At 47.2% G+C, this 21,304-nt stretch overlaps 1 protein-coding gene across 2 annotated transcripts; it reads left to right on the plus strand.

Annotated features, from left to right (window-relative positions):
- Positions 1-457: 457 nt before the first annotated feature.
- Positions 458-21,153, plus strand: CARD14 (caspase recruitment domain family member 14). 2 transcript variants are annotated; one of them, XM_081180857.1, is made up of 21 exons: positions 458-602; positions 5,236-5,470; positions 6,285-6,422; positions 6,750-7,075; positions 8,487-8,657; positions 9,169-9,288; positions 9,928-10,053; positions 11,871-12,014; positions 12,523-12,651; positions 12,870-12,997; positions 13,682-13,776; positions 14,433-14,478; positions 15,285-15,474; positions 15,761-15,887; positions 16,354-16,591; positions 16,739-16,802; positions 17,225-17,336; positions 17,540-17,713; positions 18,378-18,481; positions 18,642-18,757; positions 19,709-21,153. In XM_081180857.1, exons 1-21 carry the CDS (start codon positions 561-563, stop codon positions 19,914-19,916), a joined length of 3,033 nt encoding a protein of 1,010 aa, XP_081036983.1. In that variant the 5' UTR covers positions 458-560; the 3' UTR covers positions 19,917-21,153. The 2 variants fall into 2 exon arrangements, with proteins under 2 accessions (XP_081036983.1, XP_081036984.1); XM_081180858.1 differs by having other exon boundaries at positions 13,685-13,776.
- The last annotated feature ends 151 nt before the right edge of the window (positions 21,154-21,304 follow it).

A 21,304-nucleotide genomic window follows, 5' to 3' on the forward strand; every position in this document is an offset into this window, starting at 1 on the left:
CCTCATAAGGCTTGGTTTCCAGACCCTTGATCATCTTGGTTGCACATGTGAGTGGATGTATTTGGTTTGATGCCAACCGAAGTTATTTCCAAGGAAGCAATATGCTTTGGCATTTTGTCACTGTGTATATTCACATGATATTTGAAATATTGTAGGAGATATTTATGTGCCTTACAGTTTTGTTCATGGGTGAGAAACCAAGGTGAGAAAGGGCAGTGCTTGTCCAAAACCCACACTGGTGAAACTACTTGAGGGAGGACTTCAACTTTGGCACCCTGGTGTTTACAACCTGAGCCTATGTTGTTACTTCTGTGAACTCTCAGCTCTTATAACTGGAAGGAAGTCTGATTAGCTTGCTGAGGTAATGATGCCTTGCTATGCAACAGAGCCATACACCTCTGGTGGAATAATAGATCTCTCTTAGCCTGGCACTCTGCCCAGGAGGAAGAACTGCTGATGAATACATTAAATCTCCTTGGCAAGCAGAGCTGGTCCTCCTGAAAAACCTGTTCACTGTTCTCCAGACATCACAGTCTTTCTCCAAGACATGCAACACCAATATGTCGAGGAAAACATTCTCCTCTGTGGATCAGCAGGAACAGGTAGGACTAGTAGGGTCTCAGCTTTAGCGTTCAATGTTTCTGTCGGGATGGCTTGGCCTGAAGGAAAGGAAGGGCTGCTATCTCAATCACATCCAGGGCAAAAGAGCTGAGGAGAATAGGAGTTTAGTAGGTTGCTCAGTGAGTTAAAGTCCTTAATTTGGACTTGAGTGTCCTCCTTCTCCTCCATTTACTTCAACACCCCTAAATGCAGGCCTTTAGGGGCTTCAAGACTGATAAATTGCTTTATACAGAGAGCCATATGGAGACCCAGAAACTAAACACCTGAGAACAGCAGGGCTTTTCTTCAGTGGGAATTCACCGGAACTCAGTTCTGGCACCTCTCAGGTAAGTTCCAGAACTTCTCAGGTGGGTGCCATTGCCATTCTAAGAGAAAGAGGGAGATGTTTATGGTGAGTTCTGGCACCTCTTTTTCTAGAAAAATAGCAGTGGAGAACAGGACGTAGATGTTCTTACCCCACAGAGTCCCCACTCCTTGTTTACTTATTGGAGAAGTTCGTTTATTTGTTTGTTCATTGCATTTTGCCTCTCTCCAAAGAAACTTAGACAGTGTGAACAATTTCTGCTCCTAAATTCCCTGCTTCCGACCACTGAAGAGTTTGGAATTCCAGATTGTTATTTTCATTGCCTCATTCTTTCTCCGCAATGGAACGTTGGGTTTCGAGTTCTCTCTGCATTTAAGTGGCTGGGTACACTTCTGGCTTTTTAAAGATGTCAGGCAATAATCAGCAACGTTGCATACATGACTGAATTAATAATGATGCATATTATGTATTTCTGATGTTTTTAATCTGCCCAGGACTGTTAGGTAAAGGATTATGCAGAAATCTCAAAATAAATTAATGTAGCAGGAGACCTAGGGTCCTGGAGGGTAGTGTTGGCAGAGCCAGCCAAAGATCTCCCTGTGGCAAAAGATGTTGGTGCTCCCCATTCCCCGTACAGAAGCCAATTGGACTGGTAACTGAATCTTATATCAACAGACAGTGATGGGACAGCATCCTCCAAAACACCTGAGAAGGGAGAGGAGGAGAACACACAAACACAGAGAGCTCTATCCTCCAGCACCTTGCTGCTGTTCCCTGCTTCACTCTGCTGTTCCCTGCCAAATGGTAGGGCCAAGCCCAAGCAATCGGGTTTGTTGCTTGGTGGTGGCGATGGCGGCTTGCTTTATTATTTGATTTAGGAAAGGAAGGCAAAAACAAAATTTCTACCCCAATCTGGAAAGGTTTTGCCCCCTATCAGGCACTTCAAATTATCCGAAACCTTTTTTTGCCCAGTATTATGGTTTCTCCCCAACCACCTAAAAAACTCTGTGCCTAAAAGGGAAATGGCTATTGACATGATTGTTCATCCAACTGTACTTTCCTTGTTTGGGCAGCCCGTCAGCTTCTTGAACTGCTCTAGCTGGAATATGGCCCTGTGCTACTTACTTTCAGATAGGAAGCCAAATCTAATTGGTTGCAGTGAGGAGGAGGAGGAGAAGCTTCTAGTTTTGATGGTTAGGATAATGTTCTCATCCCTGCCTACCTTATTGGAATTTTATTGCCATGTTTAATCACTGCTGCCTCTAGGTAAATGGGTTGGTGGTGTTAACAGTCCATTGTGGTTCATAAGAGGACTATATAGTTGTTGTGGTTATTTAGTTAGCACTAGATCCCTGCTCCTGCCAACCTAGCAGTTCAAAAGCATGTCAAAGTGCAAGTAGATAAATAGGTACTGCTCCGGCGGGAAGGTAAACGGCGTTTCCGTGAGCTGCTCTGGTTCGCCAGAAGCGGCTTAGTCATGCTGGCCACATGTACGCTGGCTCCCTCAGCCAGTAAAGCGAGATGAGCGCAGCAACCTCAGAGTCGGCCACGACTGGACCTAATGGTCAGGGGTCCCTTTACCTTCACCTTTAAATTTGTGCTAGACACTTGGAAGGACACAGAACGGACAGGGGAGGTGCACATGGGAATAATTCCAGCTCTAGATGTAAGTTGACACGGAGCAGATTATCAGCCATCAGGCTTTACTCCAGAATTCAGCGGACATCCACACTGTAAATGTTAAATAAATGTGTAGGTTAGATAACAATTTATTAAGGTGCGTGTGTGTGTGTGTGTGTGTGTGTGTGTGTGTGTGTGTTCGTCCACCCACTTCTTCAAGTGTGGAAAAGTTCCAATGGCAATACTTCCGGGTTTAGTTTCCTTTGGATAAGGCAGCTCAAGATATTTGGGATGCATTTATAATGTTTGTTGACAAATGTGCAAGCAAAGTGTAAGTGGAGGCAAAGCATGCATTTCAAACAAGACAGGAAATCCCCCTATATATGGGTAGCAGCTTGGTCAATCCTGCAGTTTCAGTTCACTCCACCCGGATCACACACATGCTTTGGGAAAATGTCAACTGTTGTTTTTCTGCCTTCTGGCCATCAGATGGAGGAGTGTCACCTTATCCAGACTCAAGGTGGTGTCTCATTCAAACACATGCAGAGATTCCTAGCCTACTAGGAAAAGATCTCCTAACCATTAGTCCCTTTTCATGAAATAGGAACCTTCTATTCTGAATTATTAACCAGCAATCCTTTGTGAGCTGGCTGGGAAGAAGAAAAAAATCTGGCAGCAGGTTTTACACCATAAATAGATTTTCCTTCTGGACTCAATGAACCAATGTGGTTGATTTTAATAAACTATTATTTGAACCTCATATGCATCTTTGGCGTGCAGGTTCATGCTTTGCTTGTGACACACTGTAATCAGGACTCTCTGCGCTGCACACACAAAACAGGTCAAATTCTGTGCCCTGTGTAAATGATGCAAAATACAAAAAATAAAATAAAAATGCACATATGACGTTTGCATAGTACATTGTGTTTGCCATGGGGAGGAGCAAGCCAGTATGTGACACTGAAGAACCTTCCCCTCCTTTACCAATGCATATTTTATTCCAACTGCTCTTCCGGCACCTGAGATGTCAGTAGGCATTGCTCACACTATTTCAAGCCTCTGTTTTTTTTGCTTCCATAACATAGCTGTCAACTTTCAGATTTGAAAATAAGGAATCAGCAGCCTCGAAAATAAGGGATCAGCAGCCTCACCTGTCCTGGGGACAGTCTACGGGATATCTAACAATCCGGGATAGCAGCGGGAAGCAGCGGGAAACGGCACTGGAATAAGGGAATTTCCCGCAAAAAAGGGAAGGTTGACAGCTATGTTCCATAAGGTCTAGAAGCATTTTAAGAAAAAAAAAGGGGGGGGGGAGAAATTATGCACCCAGGACTAAATTGTTGCTACACTTAGGTAAGAAAGTATAATAGACACATTTCAGGCAGTTGGATAATTTGCTGTAACCTGTCGCATCTGTAGTATGTATGTATGTATGACTTGAATTTATATACTGCCTGTCAGAGCTGCTTGAAGATCCTAGCTCACAGAGGATCACGCTAGCCAGCGATCATTAAGTAAAAGTCTTTATTGAATTACAGTTTCCATTCTCACGCTGCTGCGCGCAAACTCTACGTCTAGTAGCTAGATCGGCGAAGCTCCGTCTGAGTCTCCGCCCCGTGAGCACCAACTTAATATCCTAGCCTTGCTCCACCTTTTCCGCCTGACTGTCCTCCTCTGGGTCCCTCTACCCCCCGGGGCCTCCTCCTTCCGGGATTCTTCTGACGCTGACCCGGACCCTCCTGCCTCCTTGCGCCGGGCTTTAGGACCTGGTTCCCTTTCGGGGCTGCTTACTGCGCCGCCTTCCTCTGCATTTGAACTTGGCGCGCGCGCCCAACCTTCCACCTTCCTCTTAACCGTTTCTTCGCTCCCCGATGGAGATGTGGCCACTCCTGACTCATGCCCTCCCTCCTGTGGTGAACTGCCAGCGCTTCCCCCCTGGCTCCCTTCCTCTTCCCTGCTTCCTGGCGGTGACGCTGGTCCCGATTTCCAGCTGCTCCCCCCTGAGTCCCTTCTGGCTCTATCTTCCTGGGGTGCCCCCCTTGACTCCCCCCTTGCCCTGGCCACTGGTGCTCCTTTCTGTGAATCCTCTGATTCACTGGAAAGACTAGGAGATCTCGGGTCGTCGTCATCACTCATCTTTTCTTCTGCCTCCTCCCCTTCGCTCTCTGTTTCCTCCCTTGCCCGTGCCTCTGCTCCTAAACCCCTGACACTGCCCTATACCCAGAGGTCTCAGGGTGGTTCATAGAACAAAATCAGAATATAAAACCACAAAATATATAATCAAAATAAAAACAGCAACCCAGTAACACCCCCCTCCAAAAAAAAACCACCGCACATTTTAAAAGGCCATAGGATGTCAATCAAATCAACCAAAGGCCTGGTTAAAAAGGAACATTTTTGCCTGGTGCCTAAAGGTGTATAATGAAGACAGGTGCATAATGCATGTAGTGTTAGTTTGGATAAAAGCAGAGAGGATTATGGACTCGATCTCCAAGAATCCTTTTGGTCCTGCAGTATTGTGCAATGCTGTTTTCTAGACTGGGATTCGGCCTCTGCTGTGCCACACACCCAATTTGGAACAAGAGTTGTGTACCTTATGGAGCACTTACCTACTGTGCATTTAGAGCTTCGAAAAACAAGTTTTTGATTTGTGTCCTTCGAAAAACTACTAGCCCCTCTCGTCCTTCCAGGTTCCTATTATGGCGGAGGCAGGAGCAGATGACCCCATCCTGGTTGATCAACAGCTCCGTGACATGGACGAGGACCTTTTGTGGGAGATGGTAGAGGGTCATCGCTACAGGATTGTTCGTGGTGTCACCCCGAGCCGGCTTACACCCTACCTGCGCCAGGCCAAGGTGCTTGGTCAACTTGATGAGGAAGAGGTGCTGCACAGCCCTCAGTTCACAAACAGCGCCATGAGAGTGGGTGAGCAGCCTTAGTGTGGCAATGTTGATGGGACGCCATAAGGCACATCTACCTATAACGGGGAAAGGGGATATGTTTCTTTCTTGCTCCTCTCCCTCTAGAAGAAATGCAGAAGGGGAGGCGGGACAGCCCTGTTGAACTTTGTCTACACCACCAAGTTTATCATCAATCATCCTCACCATAAGCAGATGAGGAAGGCTACCAAATTTAGAAGCAGACATAGCCTGTGTCCAAAGAATCTCAACATGGTAGTGCTCCACTGGAGGGAAGGCTAGCTATTGATGCAAATATTTGGACTACTAGGGCATCATTTGTGGCTGGGGGAATAAATGCAATACTAAATGGGAAGGAGCTCCTCTGTGTCAGTCAAAGGAGGATGGGTGTTTCACAAAGGGGCAACCTGGTGCCCTCAATATGTTTTGGACAACAATGCTTATCAACCCCAGTCAGCACAAGGGTACCAGATTGGAGAAAGCTGCCAGAGACAGATAGGCAAATCATTCCACAAAGACCACAGGTAGGATAAAATCATTCCTGCACAGACCAAGGCTGAAGGAAGGAAGCCAAAGCTGGGCCTGTCAAGACAACTGATTGCAGCCTATATTGCAAGTCCTTAAAGACTGCTCTGTTGGCTTCTCTGTACTGCAAGTGCTATAGAAAGCCATTTAGCTGGCTAACAAAATTACTTGCAGAGATACTGCACATCACATCACCTGCCATGTTCCTCTGACCCATCAAGCAGGGTGGGTCTTAGGGAGCCCCATGGGAGAGGAACTCAATCGCTTTATTGTTGCTCTTTCTTATTCCCTTGTAGGTCACATGCTGGATCTCTTGAAATTCCGTGGGAAAAATGGAGCCCTTGCCTTTCTGGAAAGCCTGAAACTCCACAACCCAGATATTTATGTGCTCATCACTGGCTTGGAACCTTCCATAGACCACAATCATTTCAGTGGTGAGTTTTCTCAAACCCTGTACCCAACCTATTCATGGCTCACTTTCTTGGGAGGAGACAGTTGTGTTAAAAACAATCTTCAGCCCCTGAAGTGAGGCTGACCCAAGATATTTTGGCACCGAAAGCAGATAATCAAAATGGTATCTCTTTTACACACACAGACCTTTTCCCCTTACCAACTTCCTCACACAAACACCAGCTAGCAGAAATACAATAAACACCAGACTGCTGCCAGAATCTGGCCACCTCAGGTGGATGCCTTGCTCTGTCTGCCTCATGGTAGGCCTGGACCAGTCAAAGGCCTAACTGTTATTTCCCTTACCCTAGACTTGATTGAGAGTTCCCAACTGACAGAATGCTTGGCCAAGGCAGTGAGCAGCCTGCAGGAAGAACTGAGCCAGGAGAAGCGGCAGAAGGTGTCTTTGCTCCATCACTGCCGCAAGCTGAAGGAGAAGACCGCCCGACTGGAAGCACAAGCTGAAAGCCTGAGCAGCATTGAGGCCGAATGTAACCGCATGAAGAGGGAGCTCAGTGCCCACTTCCATGAAGCCCTCAAGCTTAAAGATGAACTTTATGGCCTGTCTTTACGTTACAGCAGTGCCCTGCAGGAGAAGGACCTGGCCATCACCCGCTGTCAGAGCCTGCAGGAAGAGGTGTGGTGGATGTCGTGCTCAGCTGATGTTGTGACATCATTTTAGGAGTGAAAGGCTGCTATCAGGAATAATGGATGTGCATTATGTGTTTCAAAGGAATTCCCAGAGTCTTTCGCTAGTCCTCTAAATGCAGTGTTTCAAGGGATGTTTTGTCACAGCTCCAGAGTGCTTCCTGTCAGTAATCTGTAGCTATTTTTATACATGCCCACTTTTACTGCTAGGTGTTTCGGAATGCAGGAATTATTAGCTTGCCCGGAGGAATGACTAGCATGGCACCTTGCCTCCACTGGAGGCAACGATTTATGCTGCAGCTTCAGAGGAAAGGCATAGCTCTTCCACCCCATGGACACCTCCTCCAATACAATTACCAGTAGATGATGACCCATTTTGATTGACTGGAAGTGACATAACATAAAATTCCATGGAAATGACGCAATCTGATTCCAGACCAAGATTGTTTGGTATCTGCTTGTTGGAAGAGAGTAGGGTTTCTTACAAGATGACTCCTGAAATGCCTGGTTTATTGGACCTATCAGCTGAAGAGAGTGGTATTGCAGATTGGATTGTGTGCTAGGAGAACCAGTAGCCTATCACCAATTTCTTTGTAGTTGTCCAGATTTTTCTCTTTCCTCCTGTGCTATGATTAACCTAAGTATGTATTTAGCTTGGCTTCTTGCAGAACGTGCATAGGTTTGGAGTGTAGAAGACACCCCTCAGTAAGTGCTTACTGAGGGTTCTGTGGTAGTGATAGTGTAACCCCACCCCTTAGTAGGAGTAGTCCTGTTTGGAGTTTCTACCAGCCAGTCAGTCATGCTCTCTTCTAGAATACTATAAGCCAGATGTGAGGAACCATTGGCCCTCCATATGTTGCTGAACTACAACTTCCATAACATCTGGCCATTGACCATGATTGCTTGAGATGATGGGAGCTGTAGATCAGCAGCATCTGGGGAGCCAAAGGTCCCCCACCACACCTTGTATAAGCTGTAAAGTGCTCAATCAGGCCATTCCCCACTCCCAGTTTTCCATCTTTCTTCCCCAGATGCTCCTCAACATTCTGTGGGCACTAAGAATGCTCAGTCTTTCCTTGGCTGTTGGGGATGGGTACGTGCGTCCCATTAGTTTTACTTGTTTTTGTTTTAAATTTGGAGTTTCCTTGAATGTGCTGGTGCCACCATCTTGTTTCTCAGTGGCCCTGTTTTGGCTCCAGTTCTGTTGTCCCTCCCCAGCTGACTCCACTGTTAGAGGGACTGGCAGTCTAGCTGCATGCTTAAAACCAGACCCTCAGGTCCCGTGTTTCAGAGTGAGCAGCCAAACCTTGCCAGGTGTTTCATGCTGCCATCACTCGTCTTGCTCGCTCACTACTGCTTCTTCTTCTTCTTCTTCTTCTCTGTGTTCCCATCAATGGTAGCTGTACCTGATGAAGCAGGAATTGCAGCGAGCCCGGGTATCATCCTATTGTGAATGGGAGAGGTCCCCAAGGCCAGCTGGGGACACACAGCCACAGGCCGATGAACTTCAGACACTGAGAGAGGAGAACGAGCGTCTCAAGTCAATGGTGGAGCTGGGGACCTTCAGTGTGGTAAAAGACTATTTCCAGGAATACTTTCATACTGGTTTTGCCTGTGCTGTGGATTCTTTTCACAGTCCTTTTCCTTCCCTCGGAGAATCCAGCGAACTGTAGTTCTGTGACAAGAGCTGGGGATTTCTTAACAGAATTCTTAGTTTCACAAAACAACCATTTCTATGATACTTCAGCAGCATATTGGTCATCTGGTGTAAGAACCAATGTAGGCTTGCAATGTCCTTAATGCGTTTGCCCTAAATACAAGCGTCTTACAAACTTATATAGGCAACTGCACAGTTGCTTCCTCGCATTTCAGCAAAATTGTTTGTCTTGCACAAATCCCCTCCAACTACATAACGTTCCTTTACTGGCTGCAGGAGGCTTAGCTTTTGAGGAGGCAGACTGTCACAGATCCAACCGCCACATATGGGTTTCCACACCCATCCTCCCCAACCTGGGCACGGGTGTGGTGGAAGGGTAAGGGGAGCAGAAATGCGCCTCTGATGAGCCTCTCTCATTTGCCCAGGTGCAGAAGGATATCCTGGAGCAGAACCTTGATGATGCTCTGGACGGAAAGCAGGAGCTGCTGAATCGCATCCACTCGCTGAGGGAGCAGGCGGTGCTTGCTGAGAATCAGCGGAAGCAGGTGAGGGGGGCCGCACAACCCATGCTTGCCTTTAGGCAAGGTGGGAGGCAGAGGAATCAAGCCTCTTTCCAACTCATGTCAGGAGGACAATTCAAATAGCATAGCTAGCTGCATGCCCATACTTCAGTCTGTAGCATGAGGTTACAGAATCCAGCCCATATTGTTTGTTTACATTTGTATTCCATGCTTCCTCCCCTAGGGGAGCTCAGGGCATCTAAGGACACAAAGCAATACCAAAAATAAATAAACCATAGAACATTTAAAATGTCAAACAGCATCTGATTAAAACTGTGGGAGCCAATACCTTTAGGACAGAGTCTCACAACAAAGGCTGCTTCAAATATATTTTGATGTTGCACCTGAATGCTGTCAAGCTGGGTTACATTACCAGCATAATGTAGGTGTCAAGAGGACCTAGGATAGCTCAATTGGTACAGCATGAGACTCTTAATTTCAGGGTTGTGGGTTTGAGCCCTACGCTGGTCACAAAGATTCTGGCCATTGCAGGGGTTTGGACTAGATGACCCTCGCGGTCCTTTCCGACTCTACAATTCCGTTCCGTGCATTAAGGCGGTGGCAGAGAGTATCATGCATTTACTGGGTGTTAATATCTTGCTAACATTTTTTGTCACCATTCAGTGCTGGGAAGAAAAGGAGCACACTCTGATCCAGTGCCAGAGGATGAAGGTGGACTGTGAGATCTACAAGGACAAAATCAGTGCCCTCCAGGCACAAGTGGCTGATCTGCAGAAAGAGAGAGATCAGGTAACCTAGAGGTCTGAACGCAGCAAAGAGAGGAGTTTCTTTCAGGGCAGGCGGCAGGGAGGTTACCAAAGTAAGAAAAGTGGTGGCTTGTCCAATTAGAAGGGATCTTTACCATTCTAGAATGTTGCAACAGTTAAGGAAATGCCCAATCAAATGTTCCAAGCCATATAATGGACATTACCTGTTACTAGCTGCAAGGTTTTAATGGGCAGGTGGCGCTGTGGGTTAAACCACAGAACCTAAGGCTTGCCGATCAGAAGGTCGCTGGTTCGAATCCCTGCGACAGGGTGAGCTCCCGTTGCTCGGTCCCTGATCCTGCCAACCTAGCAGTTCGAAAGCACGTCAAAGTGCAAGTAGATAAATAGGTACCACTCCGGCGGGAAGGTAAACAGCGTTTCCGTGCACTGCCCTAGTTCGCCAGAAGTGGCTTAGTCATGCTAACAGGGAGAAATGTAAAGTATTGCACTTGGGCAAAAAAAATGAGAGGCACAAATACAAGATGGGTGACACTTGGCTTGAGAGCAGTACATGTGAAAAGGATCTAGGAGTCTTGGTTGACCACAAACTTGACATGAGCCAACAGTGTGACGCGGCAGCTAAAAAAGCCAATGCAATTCTGGGCTGCATCAATAGGAGTATAGCATCTAGATCAAGGGAAGTAATAGTGCCACTGTATTCTGCTCTGGTCAGACCACACCTGGAGTACTGTGTCCAGTTCTGGGCACCACAATTCAAGAAGGACACTGACAAACTGGAACGTGTCCAGAGGAGGGCAACCAAAATGGTCAAAGGCCTGGAAACGATGCCTTATGAGGAACGGCTAAGGGAGCTGGGCATGTTTAGCCTGGAGAAGAGGAGGTTAAGGGGTGATATGATAGCCATGTTCAAATATATAAAAGGATGTCACATAGAGGAGGGAGAAAGGTTGTTTTCTGCTGCTCCAGAGAAGCGGACACGGAGCAATGGATCCAAACTACAAGAAAGAAGATTCCACCTAAACATTAGGAAGAACTTCCTGACAGTAAGAGCTGTTCGACAGTGGAATTTGCTGCCAAGGAGTGTGGTGGAGTCTCCTACTTTGGAGGTCTTTAAGCAGAGGCTTGACAACCATATGTCAGGAGTGCTCTGATGGTGTTTCCTGCTTGGCAGGGGGTTGGACTCGATGGCCCTTGTGGTCTCTTCCAACTCTATGATTCTATGATTCTATGTTGGCCACATGACCCGGAAGCTGTACGCCGGCTCCCTCGGCCAATAAAGCTAGATGAGTGCCACAACCCCAGAGTCAGCCACGACTGACCTAATGGTCAGGGGTCCCTTTACCTTTACCTAGAATCCAGCCCAGTAGTTAAAAAGACAGCAGCAATTGTAACAAGGCTTGTTGTCTAAGCAGAGAATTGGCTGCATTACTAATTCTGTTTGCAGAATCTCTTCCCCTGGACTTCCCCACATTGCATGCAGGACCTTAAGGAAGAGGTCCTGAATGCAATGCACCCTGCATTAGCAGAAACTTTCCAAATAAGTAGGTCCAGCCTTACTTTAATATTTTGCAGTCCCAAGACAACTCAGGCAGCACCTTGGTTTTTCTGTTGGTACTGCAGAGTACTCCTTGCGTTTCCTGTGGTATGTTCTGCCCCTATTTAGGGTTGATTCTCAAGACCCCAAAGCAAATGGCTCACTGGAACCTTTCAGGCTATTGTGAGAATAGTTTTGATCTCCTGCACTTGTCCCTGTAACTGTTGCTGCCGATAGCTTATTTCCGTCTGTCTCTCAAAGCCCTTGCCGATGATGTTTTTCTGTCCCGTCTCCCCCATCCCCAGGCCTACAGCGCAAGGGACGCTGCTCAGGTGGAAATTTCTCAGAGCCTCCTGGAGAAAGATTCGCTCCGCCGCAAAGTCTTTGAGCTCACTGATAAGATCTGTGAACTCAGGAAGCAGACAGGCCTAAGTGGCTCAGTGCTCGCGGTGAGTTTTGGGATGAGGGTAACCAAGGGCCCCCTCCCATTACACCTCTCCCACTTCCTTGCCTATCCCCTCCCAGCTCGCCCAAACCTCCAACCCCTTTGAAAGGAGGATGGGAGGCATTTCAGAAAGTGGCTTACCAAACTGCTCTCTGGAGCGCCTCCCTTCCTGCTTTTAAATAGCTCACTAGGGCCACTTGCCACCTCCACTGCTTGCTTGCCTACTGCCACACTGGAGTTACCGTAGCCACCTACTGACAGCCATGCAAACTGCAGCATGACAACAGAACGACAATTTTATTTTATGGGGGGAATACACGTTAAAATTACTTGTTAGCAGGCAACATACTCATATTCCCCAGCACACAGCATGGAAATGACTGGGGTAGGAGAAAAATGGCAGCTCCTTATCATCTATATGGTGTTGTTCCCGCCACTATTTTCTGCCCTGCAGGCAGTTCTTTGCTGCGTGTTTTATGAGCCATTTCTCTCTCTCTGTTTCCTCTAATCAGGTGCAGTGGGATGGGCCTGCCAGCTCTCTGACCAAGGAACCTTGTCCAAAGAGGAAGCAGCGTCTTGTGCGCATGAACGCCGTCTGCCCCCGGGGTGACAGCCAGGACAGCTTCTTGAGCATGTCTGAGGTGTACAGCTCACCCCTCCCCAAACCCACCATACTTTTTCCAACTGGGGGGGGGTTAGGGGGGAGGCACCACAGGATGCTATCCTCAGGGTCTGGGGTCTCACTTGTCTTGCAGGCCCCCACTCTTTAGGGCACAGAGCACCTGGGGGGAAGACCTGAATGAGGAAATTGGAGTTCCCTTGTGTCTGAGTGGCCTGACCTACTTCTTTTCTTTCGCAGTCTTGGTCAGATTTAAGCAACAGGTCAAACCAAGAGCTGCTTGGGAGCATCCGCTCATGCTGCCCAATCCCACCATGTAAGCATTCCCTACAGAGGAGAGCCATGCAAGAAAGTTCTTTTTCTAGAAGGTGAGTACAGACCCTGCTCTGCTGTATACTGCTGGTTCCCAGCTAGGCCTATGTGGGCATGTGTGCTTATTAAAAAAGAGAGAGAGAATCACAATTTTGATAGACAGGTGCATTTTGCAAAGCAGGCAAATAAATACCAATTAACAGAAATATTTTGGTTTTCTAGTTTATCGCAGATGCTTTTTTTCCAGTCATCCAGATTTTAGCAGAATTTTGAAAGGCGGTTAAGAGCAATTAGGTAGGATATGGAGATGTGACAATTATCTCCCACCACCACTGGAAGTCTTTATAAGCCTTGATCTTATACTTTCCATATGTTTTCTTCACAGCCATGAAGGGTAGAAACTTGCACCCTTAAGTCTTCATATACCACCAGATTCTGGGCAGCAGTTACCACGGTCACTTCTTGACAGCCATGCAAACTGCAGCAGGACAATTTTATTATGTAGTGTTGGGCGGGGGATCAAGTTAAAATAATGTGCTAACAGGCTCCACTGGACATGTGTGAATCTGTTCTAGGCTCAACTAAACAATATATAAGGAGGGAATATTTTAAGATTGTTCATCCTGTTTATCATACACCCACACCCACCATCCTGAATATAACCTTGCAACTGCCTGGATTGATCTAACTTTCCAGTTCACACTCTGTTATTTTCATCTTACTTATGTCTCCTCTTGCAGCAGTTCCCTGGAGTTTCTGGAGGATGATTTCCCTTCAGCTTCTGAAGAGAAAGTAGAAGACCCCCCTTTTGAGTATGAGATGGTGGAAAAAGAGGGTAAGGGATCAAACCTAGGTTGGTGTGTCCCTGGCTAAGGGGAGGAGACAACTCTTCCCATTGAGTTGTTGTATTTATAATTACCTCATTAGCTCTGGGCATATTGTAGCAGCTTCACTACCTTTCTCCAAAGGGTCCACAATCTTAGGGGGCCCTTCAGTTGGGACAGGGCAAACCAATCATATCAATAATAGTAGGCAACTTGTTATCAAAGTGTTAATTTTAAGTACAATACTGTGACTCCAAAGTCAGATCTGTACTAAAGAGAAAAAGCAGGGACATACAATTCCAGAATTTGCTTCCTTGGTGAATTCTGATTACCTGTTTTTTGGGGTGGAGAACTTCAGACCTGCAGGGCCAAATGTGGCCCTTTAGGGATCTCTTATCGAGCCCATGAGACTTTCCCAGGCCACACCCCGCATCTAGCAGGCACCCCATATCCAGCAAAGCAAAGGAGACACAATGAGTAAACTCTGAAGGTTACCAGCCAAGCATTTTGTTCAGCAATAATAGATCCTGCCTCTTGTTGCAGAACTTACTGCCCCATTCTGATTGGTTGGTGTGCAGCTTTGCAAACTTAACATGGGTGCCTGGTTAGAGACAAACAAAGTGGTCACTTAGCTCTCACCTATTCAAACATTTCTTTTTCATCCCAGATGGCAACTCTTTGTGGCTTCACCTGGACCCCTGCATCTCAGAGAGGTAAATGTCAAGTTCCCAACCGCAGAAAGTTTAGGTCGTAAGTATCCACAGACTCAAGGCCTAAGTCAATGAGGATTTTCTCAACAATTGAGGCACGCATGTCCTGGGCAAAAGACAAAAGGGCTGTGCTGACATCAAGGGAAAAAAGAGTTTGTTACCCAAGGAATCTATCTGAAGGCAAGGGGTGAGGAAAGAGAAGAAGGCAGGGCAAGAAGCAAGGTGGTGACAAGAAGGAGCAACAGAAATGAGAAACAGGTGTCAAGTTTAAGCAAGAATGGAACATTTGAGTAGCAAGTAGCAGGCCAGCACAGATTTTTGTATAGGCAAATAGCTGTAGGCTTCCCAGGATATAATTGATACCTGTCATAGGAGCTAACTCCTAGGGGCCAAGGGGTCCTTTCCCCCTCCATAAAATATTTGAGCCCCCCCCCAAAAAAAGTTGATGGACATTGCTATTTAAATAGTGTGTGTGCACTGTGTCATGTGATCGATTATGTGGGGTGGGGCTTACCTGCCCCCCCATATATTTTGTTCACGGTGGCACCCCTGGTATGGGTCATCTAGAGTTAGTTGCTACCATGATGTATATGTGTGTGTCTGCATGCACACATATTTTTTCTCAGAGGGAAGGTTTTAAGACCTGATATTTCTGACAGTGGCCCATTTTGCATGTAATGCTATGAAGCTCAGTTGAACGTGTGAAGGAATGAGCCAAGGGGAAGGAAAGGGGAGATATGCATATCCGGGAGGAGACAGAAGCCCCCATGCCCACTCTGTCCTCACGGCTCCATTCTCCTCTTCCCCAGTGTGCCTATGCGCCGGCGGCTTGCACAGCGTTTCCCAAGCCGCATCACAACCATTGCCTTCCAAGCCAACACTTTGATGGAACAAATCAGCATCATTGGGGGGAACCAGACGGGCATCTTCATTCACCAAGTCACACCTGGCTCTGCTGCTGATGAGATGTCTTTGTCGCCAGGCCATCAGATTGTGCTGGTAAGACGTGCACATCTCCTCACTCCTCTAAGACTCCGTTGGTTATGCCTACAGAGCCTATCTTTCTCTTTCCCATGGAGATAACCTGTTTCCTTTGGATGCTTTACTCCTCCTCCTAGCTGCATCCCTGTCCCCATGTAGAGCCCAGGGAATGGCCACCTGACCTCCTGTGTTGTGGCTTCACCGGGCTGCAACTGATTGCCATCATATGTTTGTCTGTCTCTTGAAACCCTCCTTCAAAGCACTCTCCTTGATTTTATTTTTGAGCTATTCTTCAAATTTGTAGGTGGATTATGGAGTCATGGAACCAGGTTTCAAGGCTGTCCTGGAGGATGCAACACTTGAGGAGGCTCTTTGGGTCCTGGAAAGGGTCAATGGCTTCTGCTGCCTGTCCGTGCGTCTCAACATGGAGGGTAAGGGTTGCCTGATGGGAAAGGGAAAGTCACTATGAGCAATCAGTGATATGGATATTGCTTGAGGTCACACCATCAAGTAAGGTGAACAGTGGATACCACTAAGGGTGGCACACTAGGAGATAGGCAGACCTGCTTCATGGGTAGAATCCATTGGGAAGTTCTCCTGCACAAACCCAGTTGAAACGATTGTAAGCTGTGCAAGAGCATTTCAAGGAGGAATGTGTTAGATAGACAACTTTCTGGCGGATTGCACCCCATGTTAAATAGTGTGAATGAGGAGGTGCTCTTTTAGATTTTCTACCTTGGGCATCAAAACGTTTTGGGACAACCCTGGGCATCTCCCTAGCCATGGGTAGAGTCAGGAAGCCATCGTCATTGTCCCCATGCCCCTTGGGCTTCTCAACTCTTATCCTGCACTCCTGCTATTCCTGCACAGCATTTCCAATACTCTCTAACCCATTAGGATATAAGAAGCTGCTGAGTGACCTGAACTCCAAGCTGGTGACATCTGGAGACTCCTTCTACGTTCGGTCCAACCTCTGCCTTGAGAGGCAGGCACCTGGGGAACTTCTAGTAGGGTGCCATGACATCCTGCACATCACCGACACAGTGTGCCAGGGACAAATGCAGTGGAGTGCCTGCCAGGTGAACCCCTACACCATGAAAGACATGGATGCTGGCACTATCCCCAACTACTGCCGGTGAGATTCATCATCTGAGAAGGCCTGAAAGGCCTCCTTAGCGCATCTGAGATCGTCCTCTCCACATGGCATGATGGCCAAGGAGAGAGGAACACATCTACTCTTTTCTACCTAACACATTCCTCTGTCCCCTTCTTTCCACCCTAGGGCACAGCAGCAACTCATCACCCTGATCCAGGAAATGGCCCAGAAGAGCACCGTCACTCACAAGGTAATTGGAAGCATTCTATGAAATAATTTGAGGAAAGAATCTTAATATATTTTCCATATGGTTGCAGGCACAGCTCACTGGAATTGTCTTGTGCAGTAGCTTGTGGGCAATTCTGTGCAGCCATTCTTACTGGTGCATCTCTGTAAACCTCGGTGTCCTCTTCCTCCATCCCTTGCTTTGGGGTAATGACGTCTCATCACTGAAGTTAAATCTGCAAGCATTTGTTCAGATTGTGAACGGCAGTCACCGGTGACGAAACATGCAGCTCCACCAGTAAACGCGGGCCAGTGCCATTTTCCTTGTAAGCCGGGGAAGTTGGCAGAGAGAAGGAAGCATATATCCTTAACAGCACTGATATGTGGAAGACATACTGGGTGACAGTCATTTGGAATGAAGGCTTGACATTCCTTCCTGCCTTGCAGAATTCTGGGTTGCAGCCCAAACTGGTGCGAATCGTGAGCACAGACAACAAGAAGATCAATCCGCTCTGGTCATCGATGGACTGCAGCCTGTCGGACTCCAGCAAGCCACATAGTGAGTTCCGGCTAGTTTCTGTTTCTAAAAAAAGATAATTACCCTTTGTCCTTTAGCAATGTGTTGTTCCAGAAGACAATTGTCTTGAGGCTGGTCTTCTGCAGAACTACATCAATGGCTCATTTCTCTTCAGTGGGGATCTCTGGGTGTGGCCTTGAATGAGTGGCCTCCTCCAGCCTTGGCTCTTCTTCCTCTTCCTCTAGTGAGCCGCCGAGTCAGTCTTCACACCAGGAGCTGTGTCAGCTTGATGCCATACACTTTGGTCAGGCCCTGCAGGCCTGGCTGCCCGCGCCCAGTCCTCCTAGTGCCAACGCTGTTGGGAAGGATCCTGGCTGACAAGTTGTGCCTGTCCAAGGCCTTTGAGAAATGTCCAGCAGGTACGTCCTTGGGATGGGGCCGACTCCCATAACTAGCTGGCTCCCTTTGTTGGAACTGTGCAGGGGAATGGTTGGATAAGCCATGGACCAAGAGAGCAGAGACCCGAGGGACTTTTGCTTGGCTTCACTCAACAGAGGGGGCAAGTAAATGAAGAAGAATTTGGCTTTGATATCCCACGTTATCACTACACTAAGGAGTCTCAAAGCAGCAAACAATCTCCTTTCCCTTCCTCCCCCACAACAAACACTCTGTGAGGTGAGTGAGGCTGAGAGACTTCAGAGAAGTGTGACTAGCCCAAGGTCGCCCAGCAGCTGCATGTGGAGGAGCGAGGAAGCGAGCCCGGTTCACCAGATTACAAGTCCAGGGCTCTTAACCACTACACCACAAGTGTCTTCCATTGAAGCAATGGAATTGAGGGTAGTAGAGGTTGTCTTCTGATGTCCATCTCCAGTTCTTGTCACAAGTACTGCCTCACCCCAAGACACACATCTTGACATCTTGGCAAATGTGCCTTGTGGTACATTTTCTCATTTTCTACTCTGCCCCACCCCCTGCACCCAGCAGTGTCACCAATAATTCCTGAGAGGCAAGGTCCAGTTTGGAAGCTTCTTCAGAATGGCACCAAGCCGTGTTGTCTTCTTGACCTGTTTCTCCCCTCTGCAGAGCCCCAAGGCGAAACACAGAGTAGAGATGCACTCCCTGAAAAAAGTGAGATGAGTAGCAACTGTTGTGTTCCCCATCAGGCTCTGGAGTGGCTGATGCAAAAGGTAACAGGGGTGCAAGGGGTCTGGGAATGTGACCCAGGGGTGCAGATGCAAGTATCTCTTAGGAGAAACTAGGATTTGTCAACCCCACCCCACCAGCTCTTAAGAAACATGCATGCACAGATTTGGAACATAATTGCACCCTGAACCTGCTCCCCTCTAGAATGTGCATGGCTGGCTGGACCTGGGCCTGGAAAGTGTGCAGGAACTCCTGGCTATGGAAATCTACCCCATCATCATCTTGGTCACCATCAGTGAAAAGAATGCAAAGAAATTCAGGTAAGAGCCGTTGCTCTGCACTGAAAGGTCATTGTCTGCTTAGCAAAACCCAACGGGCCAAGACCTCCTTAGCGTAATCCTAAAGCCACGACAACCTTCTTCCTTTCAAGCCTGGATTTGAATTGCATAATGTTAATGATGCAGCCTTTACAGTGGTACCTCATGTTACGGACGGGATCCGTTCCGGAGGCCCGTCAGTAACGTGAAACACCCGAAACCTGAAGCACTGTATCTGCGCAGATGCGATTTGGCGCTTCTGCGCATACATGAGTGGCGAAACCCGGAAGTAACCCATTCCGCTACTTCTGGGTTGCCACGGGACGCAAGACAAAAACACGCAACCCGAAGCGGATGCAACATGAGGTATGACTATAATGTATTTGGAGTGGCATTTATGGGTGCGGCAGAAAGTCACACCTATCACGTTGTGGATTGGCTGTGAAAAGTGGTTCTTTTGAATTGTGTTTTTTAAAAGAAGCAAGCTGCCCAGAGGGGTTGTTGTGCTATAGGACAGTCTAGAAATCATTTAAGTAAATAATAATTACATAACTGAACCCCCTGCAAAAGTATTGGATGACAACTATGCCAATCACCGAAACGGGCAGGGGAGATAATTTCTTCTGCCACTTATTCACGTCTCCCACCTTCCTGGGCTTCAGTCTTTGCTATCCTTCCTACTGTTGCCACCATTCTTCATCCCTTTTGCACTTAGCCTGGGGAAAATGTGCTCCTTCTCCTCCAGTGCCCCTTACAGCCTCCTTTCCTAGTCTATATTACACGAAATGGGACCGAGACTGCAAGCCTCACCCCGCTTACCTGACAGCAAACTCTCTTGAAGCTAGTGGGGATTACTTCTGAGCAGACATGATTTGGAGGATAACATCCTATGAGAGTAAGGCTCCCAGGTCTTACATTGCTGACCTCTAGCCCAACAAACGATCTGCGTTTCAGGAAAGCCCTCCAGCGCCTTGGAGCAACCGAGGAGCAACTTTTGGAGACTGCCCGGAAAGAGGAGGCCCAGCTGGAGACGGTGCCCTGCCTCTATGGCACCATCGCCCCTGATGCCTGGAGTGACCATGACACTCTTGTCAGCTGTGTCCGCATGGCTATTGCTGAGGAGCAGAAGAAAGTGGTCTGGGTGGAACAAATGCCTCACTGAACCTTTTGGAAATGGACAAGCGTGTGGCGGTCCTTTGTCTCAGGGCCTTGGAAGGACTTGACAGTGGTGCAATATATTCTGAACTAAGCTCAAGTGGGACTCGGGGCATGTTTGTTCAAAATTTCTGAACACTCTTCTATACGCACACACACACAAAACACACACACTTCCAAGCTTAATTGACCTTTTGCCTCCCAACCCTGACCGCATACCCCGCTATGCAGAGTCTGATGTTGACTAGGAAAGACGATGCTTCTTTAAGGTTAAGGGGTGATATGATAGCCATGTTCAAATATATAAAAGGATGTCATATAGAGGAGGGAGAAAGGTTGTTTTCTGCTGCTCCAGAGAAGCAGACACTGAGCAATGGATCCAAACTACAAGAAAGAAGATTCCACCTAAACATTAGGAAGAACTTCCTGACAGTAAGAGCTGTTCGACAGTGGAATTTGCTGCCAAGGAGTGTGGTGGAGTCTCCTGCTTTGGAGGTCTTTAAGCAGAGGCTTGACAACCATATGTCAGGAGTGCTCTGATGGTGTTTCCTGCTTGGCAGGGGGTTGGACTCGATGGCCCTTGTGGTCTCTTCCAACTCTATGATTCTATGATTCTGTTCCATTGAAAATCAAGACATCGTTCAGCTGAGTTAAAAAAATTTCAGACATGTTTCATTCTGTGGCTTGTCCCCAATGGGCTTGTTCGCATTATTCCCTACATTTTGCTTAAAATGTTGAAAAGAAGGTGCTTTGGGGCCAAAGCGAGAGAGACCGCTTGATTTCAATGGGGCAAGTAGGCAAAGGATTCGACCCTTCAGATCTCAATAAATATGCCACTCACTATACACTGTTAACACATGTACAAATGAAGAACGGTGGGATGTTGTATGATTTGCTATGCTCATGCCCTACATTTCCCTCCCCCAGAATATACCGGACCCTTGTGGCCTCTCTTTTAATGTACTGGGTATCCCAGATTTCTCTGGCCTTCTGTCAGCACCTGCTTCTCAAGCATCTTGCAACATTAATACACTGAAGGTGTTTAATCCAGAGACTGTAGATACAATACTTGTAAACAACTGCATATTCATTCAAGCTGTATCTTACCTGGTTTACCTTCCACTTTCTGTTTTTAATTACTTCAACAGATAAAGCAAATCTATATCTCCTGATTTTATTTCATTTTGTAAAACAGCACAGTGCTAGGTAGCTCTGCTGCTTGCATTAAACTAAAATCCTTGTTGGACACTCTTATATATGTTTATTGCCTACCACTGCTATGGTGACCCCAACCCAAATCTCTGTGGGATTTTCCAGATTCTCAACTTGAAGAGACAAACAGCAAGTGTGGGAGAAACTAGAAGACATTCTAGTAATTGTCATTGCTGTAGTAAC

The sequence above is a fragment of the Podarcis bocagei genome (assembly GCF_964188305.1).
Source record: "Podarcis bocagei genome assembly, chromosome: 2".
Lineage (NCBI taxonomy): Eukaryota > Metazoa > Chordata > Lepidosauria > Squamata > Lacertidae > Podarcis > Podarcis bocagei.

Coding starts and splice junctions, on each gene's coding strand:
- CARD14 (XM_081180857.1), top strand. CDS start 561: ATGTCGAGGAAAACATTCTCCTCTGTGGATCAGCAGGAACAG. Junction 15,475..15,760: donor CAGGCCATCAGATTGTGCTG/GTAAGACGTGCA, acceptor TCAAATTTGTAG/GTGGATTATGGAGTCATGGA. Junction 15,888..16,353: donor CGTGCGTCTCAACATGGAGG/GTAAGGGTTGCC, acceptor CTAACCCATTAG/GATATAAGAAGCTGCTGAGT.